Here is a 14,439-nt window from a genome sequence, read left to right on the forward strand (position 1 = left end):
CACAAAATTAGGTCAAAGTTCTGCTGTTCTTACGTCATGCAGAGACCTCCCAAACTTTTTTTTCTCCATTCTACTCTGTCCTACTTTTGTTGTCACTTTGGTCTTCATGTTATATGAGTCTGACGTGTTGAATTTCTCTGTTCATTGAAATACTGTGTAACAGGAAGCAAGTAAGGAACTGACGAGTAAAGTTCTTCATGTTAATCTATCCTACCTGCCTTCCAGGCTGATTTTGACGATAAGCCTGACTCCTTGTTCTTCAGCGATGGGCAGCGAAGAATTGACTTTGTTTTGGTGTATGAAGATGAAAGCAAAAAAACTACTCATAAGAGGAGTCATCGTAAAAAGCAAAAGGTAAGTTATTGTCAGTATAAATCTGAATCATTTGTTGGATGTTAGAGCAGTGGGCAGAAAGGACAGTGCCCTCACCCAGAATGGCAATTGCTCTTGGGAGCTGGGAGACTGAAGTCCATCAAACTGTGCAGGGGTGAGCTCAAGCCAGTAGATTGCTGTGTAAATGGGCAGAGCACTGCACATCGTGTCTGTCAGTGTGTGCTAAGTGACCTCTGAGCATCCTCCTGGGACAGAATGCTTCAGTAAATGTGAGCAGAAAAATGCTGGTATCAGGTTCCCGGTTAGAATTAGACACCAAGATCTTCAGACTAAGGCAATTTTCTGTACCTACAGTGATTGAATTAGACCCCTAGTGGACTTTGGTATTAAAATCCAGATATTCAGAGGAACCCATAGAAGGAAGCAGCTGACCACGTGCTTCAGAACACAGTTATGAACGTAGGTGCTGACATTCTGCCCAATAAAGTACCTAAGTTGTTTATAGGAAATAATTGTACATCACTTTGCCACCAGTATTTCTCCCTGTCCCACTCCTTCCCTTGACACTTCAACAGCGTGGCCCTCCCTAGGGACCCTGCAAAAGATTTCTGACTCAAGCCAGTGACTGTTTGATGCTCTTTAGCAACTATGAACGACAATCATAGATTATTTTTAACTATTATTTTTTAATTATTTCAGTAGTTCTATCAGTAAACTACATTCATTATGGCACCCAGGGCCACAAAAACAAGCTCAGCCATGCCACTGAGCTATTTTAATTGTGAAGTACCTGAGAAATATCCATCCACGGGACTGTAGTCCCCTTGGCATCCGCACTCTCCCACCCACCCGCTTCCTCCTCTGATTTAGCAACTCCATGTTCCAGCAGCAGCCTCTGGTAGAGGCAGGCAAGGACAAAGATATCGCTGAAAGCAGCTCATATACAAATAATGATTTGCAGTTAGGAAAGAGAAGAGTAGGAGTAAAAAGGCCTGTAGCTAAGCTGGCTGATATTCATTACACAGTGTTGTTGTTGGCATTAACAAGGCAGCCATAAGGAATGTTGTTAGTAGGGTTTGAGGGAGTCCTGCAGTGGGTGGATGTTGCATTACACATGATCACAGGATCAGCAATAAAAAATAATTGAAAGAGGTAATTAGAAACAAAAAGCTGCCCCTTTGGAAACAATTGTTTTTATCAATTAGCATTTTACATTTATGTTTGTAATATTTGGCCATTGCCCAAATGTACTTAAAAATATAATGAGTGTCTTTTCCAAACAGTGATGGAAATTAAATGTGAGCAATGGAGTAGTATTTTTAGTGCAGCGTTAATGTTAGAACATTAGCCAGAACGAAACCATGAATAATTAGACCAGGAGATTGTGGGTACTGTGCTAGGTGCTTGCAAAAAAAGTTTACTTTCAAAGGTCTCAGTCCTGCAAAGATCTGCAGCCACACTGAATCTGTGGTGTGCTGAGGAAGAGGAAGCAGTCTACCTACACACAACAAACATGAGAACAAGAGTATATTAGACTAACGATCAGATAAGGTGAAGACTGAGTGGCTGGGGAGCAGCTCTGTGGAAGAGGCCCTCATGGTCGTGGTGGACAGCAAGCTGAACAAGAGCCAGCTGTGTGGCCTGGCAGCAAAGTGGCCAACAAAGGCTGTATGGACAGAAGTATGGCCAGAAGATTGAGACACATGATTGGGGTAACGTGGCTGTGTCAGAAGGAAGCTGAAAACAGGGGTGATAGCAGTTTTCAGAGCCAGGATTTCCATGGACAGGGAGAATCTGAAGCCATAGGGGTACTGTGGAAGGCGTAGGCAAGAATTTTGATACTGGGAACACATACGGTGCTGAAAGGGCAGTAGAAAGCGTAGAAAGAGACAAGGATGAAGAAGTGGCAGTTACAGAGGACTTCCAAGGACAAGAACAAAGGTTACAAGTGTGATGACACTGAGCTGGAGAACTAATGAAAAAATCCAAAGCTGACCGTGAAACAGACAAAATGTTACACATAGCATAAAGTACCAGAGGGTGCTGAAAGGTGGAGGAAGGAGAGGGAGTGAAGAGGGGATTTTGTTCAGTGAGTCTGTCACATAAGCTGAAATGAGTTACCTGGTCATAACCAAACTCCTGCGATACAACTCAGCAGTACTGGCTCCCTCCCTCTAATGCATCACATACAGCTGTCATCAGTTTAGAAATGCATTTCCTTTATCTGTTGTTGGAGGAACAGGCTTTAAAAATGTGAATAGATGTAAGCTTTCTAACTTTATAGGATGGGATAGGTGCAGGTCAGCTCCAAGCACACAAACACTTTAGTCACCTCAGAGACAGAGAGGTCCTTCGTCTCACTTGACATCACTTGCTATGCAAGTGGAGGAAGCTGTATGTGCTGCAAATCTTTATTCCCTAAGCGAATGCTGCACAGGTGTTGGCAGCACTGATAACATTTTTCTTCCTGTACCTCCTCCTGAGCGGGATGCGGGATGCTGCCTTGGGACCTACCTCACACTCATACTAGGAGTGAAAGAAGAGAAACTGAGAATTAAAAAAGAAACAAGTGTGAATAGGATATTTGAAAAGAAGAAACAAAACACATTTACCTTACGTCTGAGATGGAAAGGAAAATGACATCTATGGTACAGTTTTGCATCCTTGGAATTCCAGGGAGAGAATTAACATTTTGGCCTACCACAGTTCCCAGAAAGGTGTGGAGAAGATGCTGCCCAAGATAAGATACATAAGGTTTCATCAGTGTTGGTATAAAACCTAGTTGATAGCTTGTCTTTACTGACACCATTTTTTATTTGGTTATAGTTTTTTGGGGGGGCAAATGACTTCTACCCTTGTGATGATATACAAGATACCAAAATGAAGAGAATTGCCATTTACTGTCAGCTTTAAATACTGCATACATCACTGTCTGTCTCTGATCAATGATTAACTGAAAATGCCAATTTTTATAAGCAGTATCTTGTGTAATTCAAGGTGCTTTAAGCCTGAAGAGGTTCCTTGCTCATACTACTCTTTCTTTGACCCTCCTGACAGTTTTATAGAGCTATTATCCAGAGGTTTATTGTTCACAGAATTTGGAAACTCCAGCTTATTAGAGAATAGCAGATCCAGTGAAGTCTGTTCTCGTAGGGTGAAATCCTCACCTCACTGAGGTCAGCAGCAAGGTCTCCACTGGCCGTGTGCAATGTTACAGGTCTGTGAAATGTAGGGACCAGGAGTGTAGTCACTGGGACAAATCCTGTCTGATGCGCACTGCACCCCACTCGATTGCATGACGTGGAAGCCAACGCAGAATTTAACTTGTTAGTGGACATCTATAGATCTACATTTCTGAAGTTAAAAGTTTTGGGTGCTACACTGGGTGGTTTTGTATGATACTGAGAGTGGAGGAGTCCCCAGACACTTACTGAATTTAATGGGAAGGATTTGAAAATCAGACCTCAACCTAGGTAACCAATTTACTGGATTCAGAGAAACAGGGTACAGATCCATCTATTCTTCTGCAGCAAGAGAAGAACCGGGACCTGGGACCATCATTATATTTGATTTGAATGGCTTTCTGCCCTTTTTCAAAAGAATTGCATGAGTATAACTGAGAAAATGGCCCAGCATTAATTTATATTAATTAGCAGTATTCCTGGGAAAACATCTCAGAGGAGAGAAGGAAATAACTAAAAACATGGGGGTGATTTGGATAGAAGGAAGAAAAATATGGGATTCTGAAGCACTTGGAGATGCGCAGTGGTGCTGTGCTTCCCTCATTTTCATGTGTTTCTGAAATCTGATTTAAAGGAGGCAAAGTCAAACTACTGAAATGACATCCTCGTGGAAGTTTCTAACATAATTTACAGATTCAAAAGTTAGCAGATAAGGTTCATATATGCAACTAAATTTGAACTCCAAGCCTTTTTAAGTTGTATACAATTAATTTTGCAAGCACTAGCAAAAATCAAACTGTCAGGAGCAGATTCCAGAAAGTGTACCTTGCAAGCAATTGAAATTCCTGCCCAAAGCGTGTTTTTTAAACCTACAATTTCTGTACCCTGTTTGTCAGGATAAGTTACCATCAGAACGGAAATTAAATATCACCAGTCTTTCCAGGAATGCTGCAAAATGCTAGTTTTATCTGTTGGGGTCCTCAAGGAGCTCATTGTTGAAAGTTAAAGGGTCAGCGCCAGAAAGGCGAATTAAAAATAGATTGATGCAGAATGCCATTCTAGTCCATCTCCTTCCCCCAACAGAAATAAATGGAAAGACTGTCAGTAATTTAAGCAGTAATGTGGGCAAAACCTTCATTTCCAGCCATGAAGTAATCTGTGCTTCACAGAAATAGATAGTTGGGTTGGTTTTTTTTCAATTAAATGAAAACTATAATTCACAGAGAATATTACACACATCATTTTTTTTTAAGTACGGTCTTACGGAGAACTTCAGCAGAGCAGTTCCTGCTCCTAGACTTGTTTAGTTTCGACAGCTGACAAACAAAAAGCTTCGATAACTTAACAAACTAATTGTACTTCTGCTGTTTAGCATGCGTCACACCTGCGGCGACAGAACAATACTTGGGTTTACAGAAAGAGGGGTACCTCGGTGCCATTTTATGCGGTGATTTCAGGCAGTAGAGGATGGCAGGCTCTACATGCCCGCGGTGTGCCCAGCCGACCTGCCCAGGAAGTCTGATAACAAGGATGAAAGGGACCTTTGAAACTGGGAGGAGGGCAACCACACCTGCCCTGGTCCCTGCTGGATGGATTGGTTTTGAAGCAGGAGCTCACTGAAATAAAATCTCTGTTCCTGAGGCAACTTCAGATCCAAATTTTACTTCTTTGCCTAATGGATGGAAGGAAGGATGACTGAAGGATGGGAAGACAAATGGAAGGAGGGAGTTACTCTGAAGTTACTGCATACACTCATAGGACCAGAAATGGGTCTTTCCAAACAGGGTGACTAGAAGCCACTGTTGAGAGCAGGGCTAGACTGCAGTATTGCCAGTTCTGTGTGGTCATGAATCAGGTTTCAGAAAATCATGAGGCTGGCTTAAAATCAGAGGGTGTCTCAGAAAATATGTATTTGGAGTTCTTTGGGTTTACTTTTTTTGTGTCAGCCTTTATAGCATATTCTGCTTCACATTTTTATGGTTATCTTCAAACATAAGGGAAAGAAGCTTAGAGAAGCAGAGCTTCTCAATCAATTAATTTCCTGATGCTGACAGCTGGGACTTTCAGAAAGGCTTCCAAATACCACCAAAGAAATTGTGAGTGTTGGCAGTTAATATTGATACAGTGATCCTCTCCACTCCCTTTAGCTGATTTCCATGGGGGAGGCTTTGGGCACCATGCTCTTTCTCTTCTTGGCTGTGATTTATCTGTTGCCTGTCAGGTAAGGCAGAGGTGCCTATTCAAGCACTCCTTCCTTGTTAGGATTTTTCCCCTGAAGCCACACAGATATTGTTGTGGGGAACTTTACTCTTTGCACAAAAGAAACTAAACAAAGACATGAGTTGGCATTCTTTTGTCACTGTAATCAAAGCAAGTGCTCCCTGCCATTTACAAAACACAGAGAAAAAAACTGCTAGTGGTCTGCTACCAATTTCCAGACCGACAATCTTGTTAGTCTCCTCAGCTTGGCAAGACAATTGCCAGACATTGAAAGCATTATGGTGAAAAAGCAGCTCCCAAGAGCTAACCCTTCTACATGCCTGTAATACTTGGCATTTACTTACACTGTGCTTTCACTTTCTTAAAACTGTATGTGATTATGCATCTCATAGTGTCCTCATCTATTGGCTAGCCATTCAATCATCAAAATCTATGTTAGGTTTAGATCAGCAGCATTACCATGGTTACGTTATTATTACAACTTAGCCTTGCAGGTAGCTGAGCAAAATGCCGGATACTAAAATAAACTTTGGACAGTCTCCACCTTCCAGCCTAATAAGCTATCATATCTTTATGCTGTATTCCCCAGCCAATGCGAAACCACTATGGAGTCCTCTGGGTAAAAGTCTAGCTCCTCCATAGATCATCATACGCATGATTCAATCATTTATATAAAATAGCAAAGCCCCTAATTAGCAAAGGCTCCCGGGGGCTTTGTTTCTCACTACTTGCATTAATGCGTTATTAGAAACCTTAATATTGTCAACATTTCCCTAAGATTTTGAGGGCAAAAGTAATTTGGGGAACTCCTTACCATAATAAATTATTAAAGCGATCTGAATGGTAAGATTAAAAAAAAAGAAGTATTAGACTCCTACAAATGAGAATTGCCCTGCATACATCTTTGTGCTATTTAGGAAGAAATGAAACAGGTATTTAGCCCTCTGCCTTTTGTATTTGCTGAAACAAAGCAGAACTCAAGTTGACATATTTTCCTGATTCAGTATTACTCACCTTACAAAGAACACATGAATATAGAAGAAGCAAAGAGATAGGATGAAATGGCGGAAGAGTTAATAGTGGAGTAACAAACAACTCCTGTGCTGTGTAGTACATATATTAATGATCTGGTAAGGGGATTGAGTTATGATATAACAAAAATTGCAGAGGAAATAATTCTGTAGTTTACGCAGAAGCCAAGATGACTGTGAACCCTTAGCTTTGAAGGAGAATGGAGAGTACCTATGAAATGTTGAAAAATACAAAGAAATATGTTACTGCAAGGAAAAAAACTCATTCACATTTGGGATTCTAAGTTAGTGCTGTTAGTACAAGGAGGAGACTTAGGTGTCACAGGAAACACCTATATTAAGTGTCCTTTTCAAGGTACAGCTACCATCAACATTCTAGATAATAGAATGTATTAGATATATACAATATATTGTATTGTATTATATTATATATGTGCATATTTTTATATATATATACAATATTATATATACAATGAAAAATATAAAGAGCATTATACTGTCACCAATAAAAAAGTGGATTAATGGGACATGGAGAGATGACTCCATGAAGAGTGCTTTCAAAGTTTGGGATTGTGGTTTTATCCTGAGAAAAGAGAGGAATAAGGAGAAATGTGATAAGTGTTGATGAAAGAAGAAAACATTGAAAGATTCGGCATTTCTTGTCCTTAAGCTGAGAAGAAGGTGATATTCACTGGAATAAAAAGGCAGAAAATCCAAAACAGATAAAAGAAATACCTTTTGACAAAATATGAAATTAGTCCATCGTGACCATTGCCACAAACAGGTGCTGCAGTTGAGCACTATCAAATATAAATGGGATGGGCTGCTTATATTATTCAGTTTTATAATTATTAATTCCAAGACTTGCTAGAGTTTTGGAAAAATAGTTTTTTTCTGCTTTGGGCACTCACAACAGACTTTAAACATTAAAGAACTGGATGAAACTTACGTGGAGATACAACTGACCTGTTCCTGTGGAACTCCTGAAGATGTTTGCCCCTTTTGCTGAAGCGTCTGGCTTTTGCCCCTTACAGTGGGTAGATCTTGGGTTTGGTCCTGAAGACCAGTTTCCATGTACCTATGCAAGTTCCTAAGACTTTATCTAAAGGGTCATTCATTGACTCTGGTCCTTCACAGTAGCAACAGGACTGGATCTTAAGCACAGATCTTAAGGCAGTTAGTCTGGCTATAGAGGATCAGGCAACAGAAACCAGTGGACCATTCTTCTTTTAAAAATTCAAAGTTCCAGTAGTGGTAGGCAAAAATCCCTTAAGCACAGGGCATATAAACAGCCAAAAAATTTGCCAGTGGCATGAAAGCCATCTGGGAGTAAGAAAGTAGTATCACCAAGTCGCTCTGAGAATCTCGCTGCATGCCTAGCCTAGCCTGGTTCAGCAATAAAGCCATCAGTCCCCAGTGCGTTAATGTCATCTCCTTCTGGCAAAGTGCTCACAGAAGCCTCCCCCCTGGCCCCAGCTGCCTACAGATGCCTCCCCTTACCCATGCTGATATTTTGACACGCAGTCAAAATAGTCTGAGGAGAGCTGGCTAGCCTTGACTTACATAAACAAATAGCTCACTGGGGAACTATCCAGTTGATGCAGATAGCTTTTACATTGGATTACTTCACATGAAGTTTCAAAATTTCTTATAAATCCCTTATGGAGTTGTGTATTTCGTATTTTGAGGGGAGAGGGGCTGCTTGTCTCTGTGTGTTTTTTTGGGGGAGGTCATGTATGTGGAGAAGCAAATTCAAGATTGCAAAGACATTTCAGATTTTTTGTAACTCACTACCTGCCAAGTGCTGGTACTGCGAAGTGAAATTAAAATGATCCATGAATTTAATCTTTACTGAGGAAAACTTGTCATGTCCTTCTGGGGACACTGAATGCTCCTAGAATAGCACCACTGACTCTACAAGTGCTACAGCTCTCGGCTTCTTCCCTTGGGGATGCTTATCCATGGACTAAAATGTAGAGGGCTACTACAGTTTGAACCGCTGTGTGAACTCATATGATTACTGTGAAAGAAGAATGAAGTTAGAGGTTGCTGGAAGGAAAATGGTATGGAAAGCCCTTGAGATGAAGACTTTCTAAAGGGCAGATTAATGGGGGGCGGGAGGCTGCCGTCAGTAGTTCAATTAGTGACTAAAGGTGAAGATCACAAGTTGCAGGGGTAATTCAGGGTAAAAAAAAACATTTTTACCTCTGTAATGTACCAGAAGCTAAGAGGGCATTTGAGGGCAATATTGCTTATCAGACAAAAAAGACCTGATCTGGATTAGTAGGTAAGACTGTACCTATCACCACAGTAGCTGTCAAGTGGGCCATAGAGATAACGACTTAATGATTCTCTGTTTTGGGAGGCAATTCCGTTCTTCTATGCATACCTATTTGTGAAATTCGGAACAGATGTTTTACAGTGTTCAATACCTTTTAACAGAGGAAGAGACAAGAATATGAATCAAACCTAATAAAAAACGGCTTGCAACTTGAAGCAACGAGATCGGTGAGTGCTCTTCTCTGTGTGATCGGCTGTGTCTGAGAGCAAAGCTGCCCCTATGGGAATAAGGAAACTGGATGTATGAATTTACTGTAACTTTTCTCTCCTCTCAGGAGAAAAAGGCCCACCTTTTTTCCGTCAGTAGCATCTCTGTGACCTGATGCGAAATCTTCTAAACTTTGTGTCTGTTCCTTCCTCTGCAAAGTAAAAGATGGGAAGCGGGGAGATTAAATAGGTTTTGTTTGCTCAGCACTTGGAAGACAAAAATTACTGCCACACTCTGAGGAGAGGTTCTCCCCCTACTCTGGCTGTGTAGGACATGTGGGAATCCAGTGGGTGTCCGAGGCAGAATTCCCCTGCCAGGAGAGCAGCACAGGGCTCCTGCACGTGACCCTGCTTCTCACAGGGCCTGGCACAGTGCAAACAGTTGTAACTATCATGCTTTGTATATTTTGGGCTGTGAAGTCGCCTGCGGGCAGTTCACGAGCATTGTGATAATGCACACCAGCTGCCGGAGCTGCTGTCTCTTGCAGGGAGGGTTAGAGCCCCTTAGAGCCCCTTTCCTTCCTGCCCTGCAGGGCTGCAGTGCTCCGTCCAGGTCTCCCCATCCAGGACAATCACTTCCAGTCTAAAATTACTGTCGTTTGGTAGTCTATAGTGGGCTCCAGAAAAGGTCGTTCTGCCCCTTCCTCCCAAATTAGACTTGGAATCCATGGCATCATGGTTATTTATTTGATTTCTGCAGTAAGAGCTTCTGCTGCACGTCCAAAGATGCAGTCTGGCTCTTCACATTCACAAGAAAGTAATCTGCTTGCTGGAAGTCTCACACAGACCTGTTGCTATTCTTACATTTTGCAGTTCTCAATAATTCTGCTGCGATCATGACTGAAAAACTTTTGAAACTGGAAGTTTCTCCAGGCTAGATCAGATATCTAACCGATGTTCCTGAGCCAACGAGCTTCATAATGTAATTTCGTGTGGCTGAGACTCACTAATGCAGGGTGTCAATAGAAGGCCTACAGGCAATGTGTAGACAGGAGACAAGAGTGGCTGTCAGGGTTCCCGCTGCATACTGGTGCTAGTTTGGGCGTGCAACTGGGAGCAAGTGTGCCCCATGCTGTCTTTCTCAGTAGTCTCAGCTGATCCCCCTTTCCCTCTCCCCATTCTCCCTACAAAGCTGGGAATTCATGTTGCCCAGGAGCACCCATGGGTGCCTAGCTTGCTTCCATCAAGTCATGTCACCCTGGAGTTGTACTTGAACTGCTGGGGAATCACTGACAGCTCCAAAGCCACAGCTGCCCTCCCAGGCGGCAAGTACAAACACTCCTAATTAACCCGTATGGGGGAAGCTTTGTCAAACTTAAATTGCTTTGTAAAATACTTCGCAGAGATGTAAACATTAAGCATTAAGGGAACATTTAGCTGTCTTTTTTTATATACCTTTATATGCGTTTATGTGCCCAAGTGTTTCCGCCTCATGTCAGTACTTTTACAAAGCTAATGTTACATTCGCTGAGATGGACAAAGAATGCAACTTTGAATAGGTCATCTATGAGCTGTAAAGAGAAAGAAAATTCTGGATAGTTTAAGAAGTGTTATGAAAAATCCTTTGCTTTCATTTTCTCACATATTTTTAATATTCTTTCATTTTAGGTTTTGGATGAAAAACTTATTTTTGTGAAAGTGCATGCACCTTGGGAAGTGCTGTGCACATACGCTGAGGTTATGCACATCAAATTGCCTCTGCAACCCAGTGACCTGAAAACTCGAGACTCAGCTTTCAACTGGTTTAGTAGACTCTTCAGAGTGGATGAAAATATCATCAAACCTGAGCAAGAGTTTTTCACTGCCCCTTTTCAAAAAGAACATCTGTCCAACTTCTATATTCAAGACAAAGACACATTTTTCAATCCTGCAACTAGAAGCCGAATTGTAAGTCCACGGAGTATTTCTAGCATTTAATCTTAAAAAGAAAAGATTCCTGTAATCAAATCAGTGCAATTACCTTCATGATTACTTTCAGGTTGCAAGAGACACAAAAATATTTTATAAATTTCAGGTTCATTTTATCCTGTCCCGTGTGGAATATCTAACCAAAAACAATGTGAAAAAGTTTGGCATTAACAAATTACTGGACACTGGAATCTACAAAGCGGCATTTCCCCTTCATGACGTAAGTCTAGTGCCTGTAACTAAAATGTATTTCAAAATAGAGGTCTGAACTATATCTGTGGGGCTTATATCAAAAGATACAAGCACTACTGATTGCCTTACTCCTTGACTGGTTATTATATCCACATAGTAGAACAGGACATAGTTTGGCTAAAGAGATTTTCTTCCAAAGCACTGTTGGTTAAAAATGTAGCTCCATAACTGAAAAACAATATATTTCATTTAGGAGGTGTTAACCTTGTATTCTCTGGGAGATGTAGTTCAGTAAAGTGCCTGGCCTGAGTGATAGTTCCCATGACACACTGTATCATCAGTTCTAAATCAATTTTAACATTGCCCCTTTTTTTAGTATTCAGTTTTTCATATTAAAATTCATATCAAATATGAACATTTTTAATAAAGATGTAGAATACAAACCTCATCTTAGGATGTGTGACAGTCTCACACAGTGAAAAACATTCCCGCAGTTCCCAAACATTGCGACATACGTGCAGGGAAACTCACGTTTCTGCAGGAAGGCTCTGTCCGGCCAGTCCAACACGTCACAGGTGACGTCAGAGTCATGTGGAGAAAAGCTTAACTGGGTTGAATTTCATCTGCAATAATAAGAAATCCCGCTTTTGTGTCTACACTTTAAAGTATATCAGTTAAAGAAGCAAGTTATACTGAAAATTGTTTTGCATACAAAGGCTAGCAATAGCACAGAAAAAGAAAATGAAGGAAGGAAAAATTATCAGATTTCAGAGTATTTGACTAAGGAAAAACCCCATGTGAGGCTGCAAATGGGATACAGTAAGCAAAGACTGAGGGCTGATTTTCTGCATTATACCTATGATATACCCACACCCCCCACCTCCTCCCCATCCGAGCCACCGTTCTGTGTCTGAGGTGTGTTCTGTTGAGAAGACACTGAGAACATGGAAGGTCAGGAATGGTAACTGCTTCAGCTGTTTGGACTCTGCTTAAAATATTCAGGAGGCCTCCAAGGATTTCAGAGAAATCTTTAAGGCAGAATCAAGACAAATCATGTTTCTTGTAAGTAACCCAAAGCTTTACAGGATAGAATTAATATCATTCATGACTATCCATTTTTAAGGTTTCCTTTTAAAGATTTAAAACCTGTCTTGCAGGCTATTTCTGTCATGGCATGGGGAATTTGGACTCAGCATGCCTAGTAATTAATGACTGTCTTTTTATACAATTAAAATTATATATCACAGCTACTCTGAAAATCAAAAGTAGCCTATAGATTTCTACAAATGTCACTTGTCTTCTTGCATCACAGATACAGAATGGAAAATTCCCTCAAATAAGATAGGCTTTATTGAAATAGGTTTCCAAATAACCTAGTAAAAAACCCAAGGATTATCTCCATGCGAACTCTCTTTTAAATTTAAAACAGAGACTAGAAGCCCTGGATTTATCCCTCAGACTTTCCAGCGTTCATTCCAGTACAATATTATTTTGAAGCAAAGTGTGTTAGCATGTTAGAGCTACTTAAAATCCATTTTAATTCAGTCCTGTTCTCTAATTAGAATGGAACCTTTTCTGTTTTCTATTCCTAAGTGCCAAGACGCTGACATGTGCTTAGATTTAAGTTCATGATGAGCCTCTGTTATTTTCAGCTCACATATGTAAAGCGTTTGCTTTAGCATTCATTGCCTTTCTGACAACCTTCTATCCTGAATCCTGGTGTACTCCCAGAGCTGCCTTCCTGCTCCATTTCCTGGCTTGCAGTGAGACTGGGCAAAAAGGCTATTCCAGGCTCTGGCTTCATGGCATGGGGTCTGCGGAGGTGAGAGCTGATCTGTGCTCGTTAGATTAATGGTATCTTCTTCTCATGCTCTTTCTGTTTTGCAGTCTAGTTTTAGGCACCTGTCAATCGATTCTGACTGCCCAAGTGAACGATATCTTCTCTACAGAGAATGGGCTCATCCTAAAAATATTTTCAAACTGCAGCCCCTGGATTTCATCAGGTTGGTGTGACTGGGGCTGGACTAATGCAGAGGGAACTGGGGATTTACGTAACAGGTCTGGTTTTGGGGATGTCAAAGAGGCACAGCTCAGTACTGAGGGCAGGTACCTACACCTGTATCAGCTCATGCATGGGAGCATTTTTGAGCCAATTCATGAAAAGGCAACCACTTAAAATTTTCCTTTGCAAGGTATGATCTTTCTCTCTTTTTCCTTTTTTTTTCCTCCCCTTCCTATCATCTTATAAAAGCATAAAAGTGGTGATAGAAATACCCAGCTGTAATACTTCTTCTGCAATCCCAAAGTTCAAACCAGAGGAATATGACCATACGAGTTGGCACAAGATGTCTGAAATGACAAGCCATTTGAAACAGAAATGTGAATTTACTTGCATTTCAGAAAAAAACCTTTCCCCTCCACAGGAAATACTATGGAGAGAAAATTGGAATCTACTTTGCCTGGCTGGGCTTTTACACTAATATGCTGATCGTGGCTGCAGTTGTAGGAGTTGGCTGTTTTCTGTATGGATGCCTGACAAAGGACAACTGCACGTGGAGGTACCTATCAGGCCTATGTTAATGTTACATGCAATTTTGATCAGTCCCCTACAGAGGGGGACTGTATAGGGTTTGCAAGACACTGCATAATAAAAGAGGCAAAATGAAAGGGTTTGAGAACAGCAATGGTGGTGGATTTGAAGGTAAAGGCATAAAATGTGAGCTAGAAGAGTAATGGATGTCCATGGGCCACTATAGCGATAGATATCTGCGAGTTTGTTATTTCATCATTTTACTTATGTTTTGCACTACACCACACCTAGTGTAGAAACACAAAGAAAAGAGTGACAGTCAGAAGTCAATACAAAGTGCCGTAACACATCATTTTCACTGTGGTAATCCTTAAAGGAGATATCCAAAGACTTTGATAAAACCCCCAAAATTTCTTTCCTCTATTTTGGGAAAAGACTAGAGGAAGAGCAACAGCACAGGGGGCTTCAACTGCCCAGGATACGTTGGGAGGAGAGG

The 14,439-nt window shown here is 41.1% G+C and overlaps 1 protein-coding gene across 1 annotated transcript in view; it reads left to right on the plus strand.

Annotated features, from left to right (window-relative positions):
• Positions 1-14,439, plus strand: part of ANO6 (anoctamin 6) — a 78,377-nt gene that overhangs the window by 37,003 nt on the left and 26,935 nt on the right. Inside the window, exons 3-8 of the mRNA XM_076331739.1 lie at positions 226-354; positions 9,209-9,274; positions 10,922-11,200; positions 11,328-11,441; positions 13,301-13,416; positions 13,837-13,971. Coding sequence (XP_076187854.1) covers positions 226-354; positions 9,209-9,274; positions 10,922-11,200; positions 11,328-11,441; positions 13,301-13,416; positions 13,837-13,971 — 839 coding nt within the window. The remainder of the gene's footprint in view (positions 1-225; positions 355-9,208; positions 9,275-10,921; positions 11,201-11,327; positions 11,442-13,300; positions 13,417-13,836; positions 13,972-14,439) is intronic.

Source organism: Aptenodytes patagonicus, chromosome 1 (assembly GCF_965638725.1).
Source record: "Aptenodytes patagonicus chromosome 1, bAptPat1.pri.cur, whole genome shotgun sequence".
Taxonomy (NCBI): domain Eukaryota; kingdom Metazoa; phylum Chordata; class Aves; order Sphenisciformes; family Spheniscidae; genus Aptenodytes; species Aptenodytes patagonicus.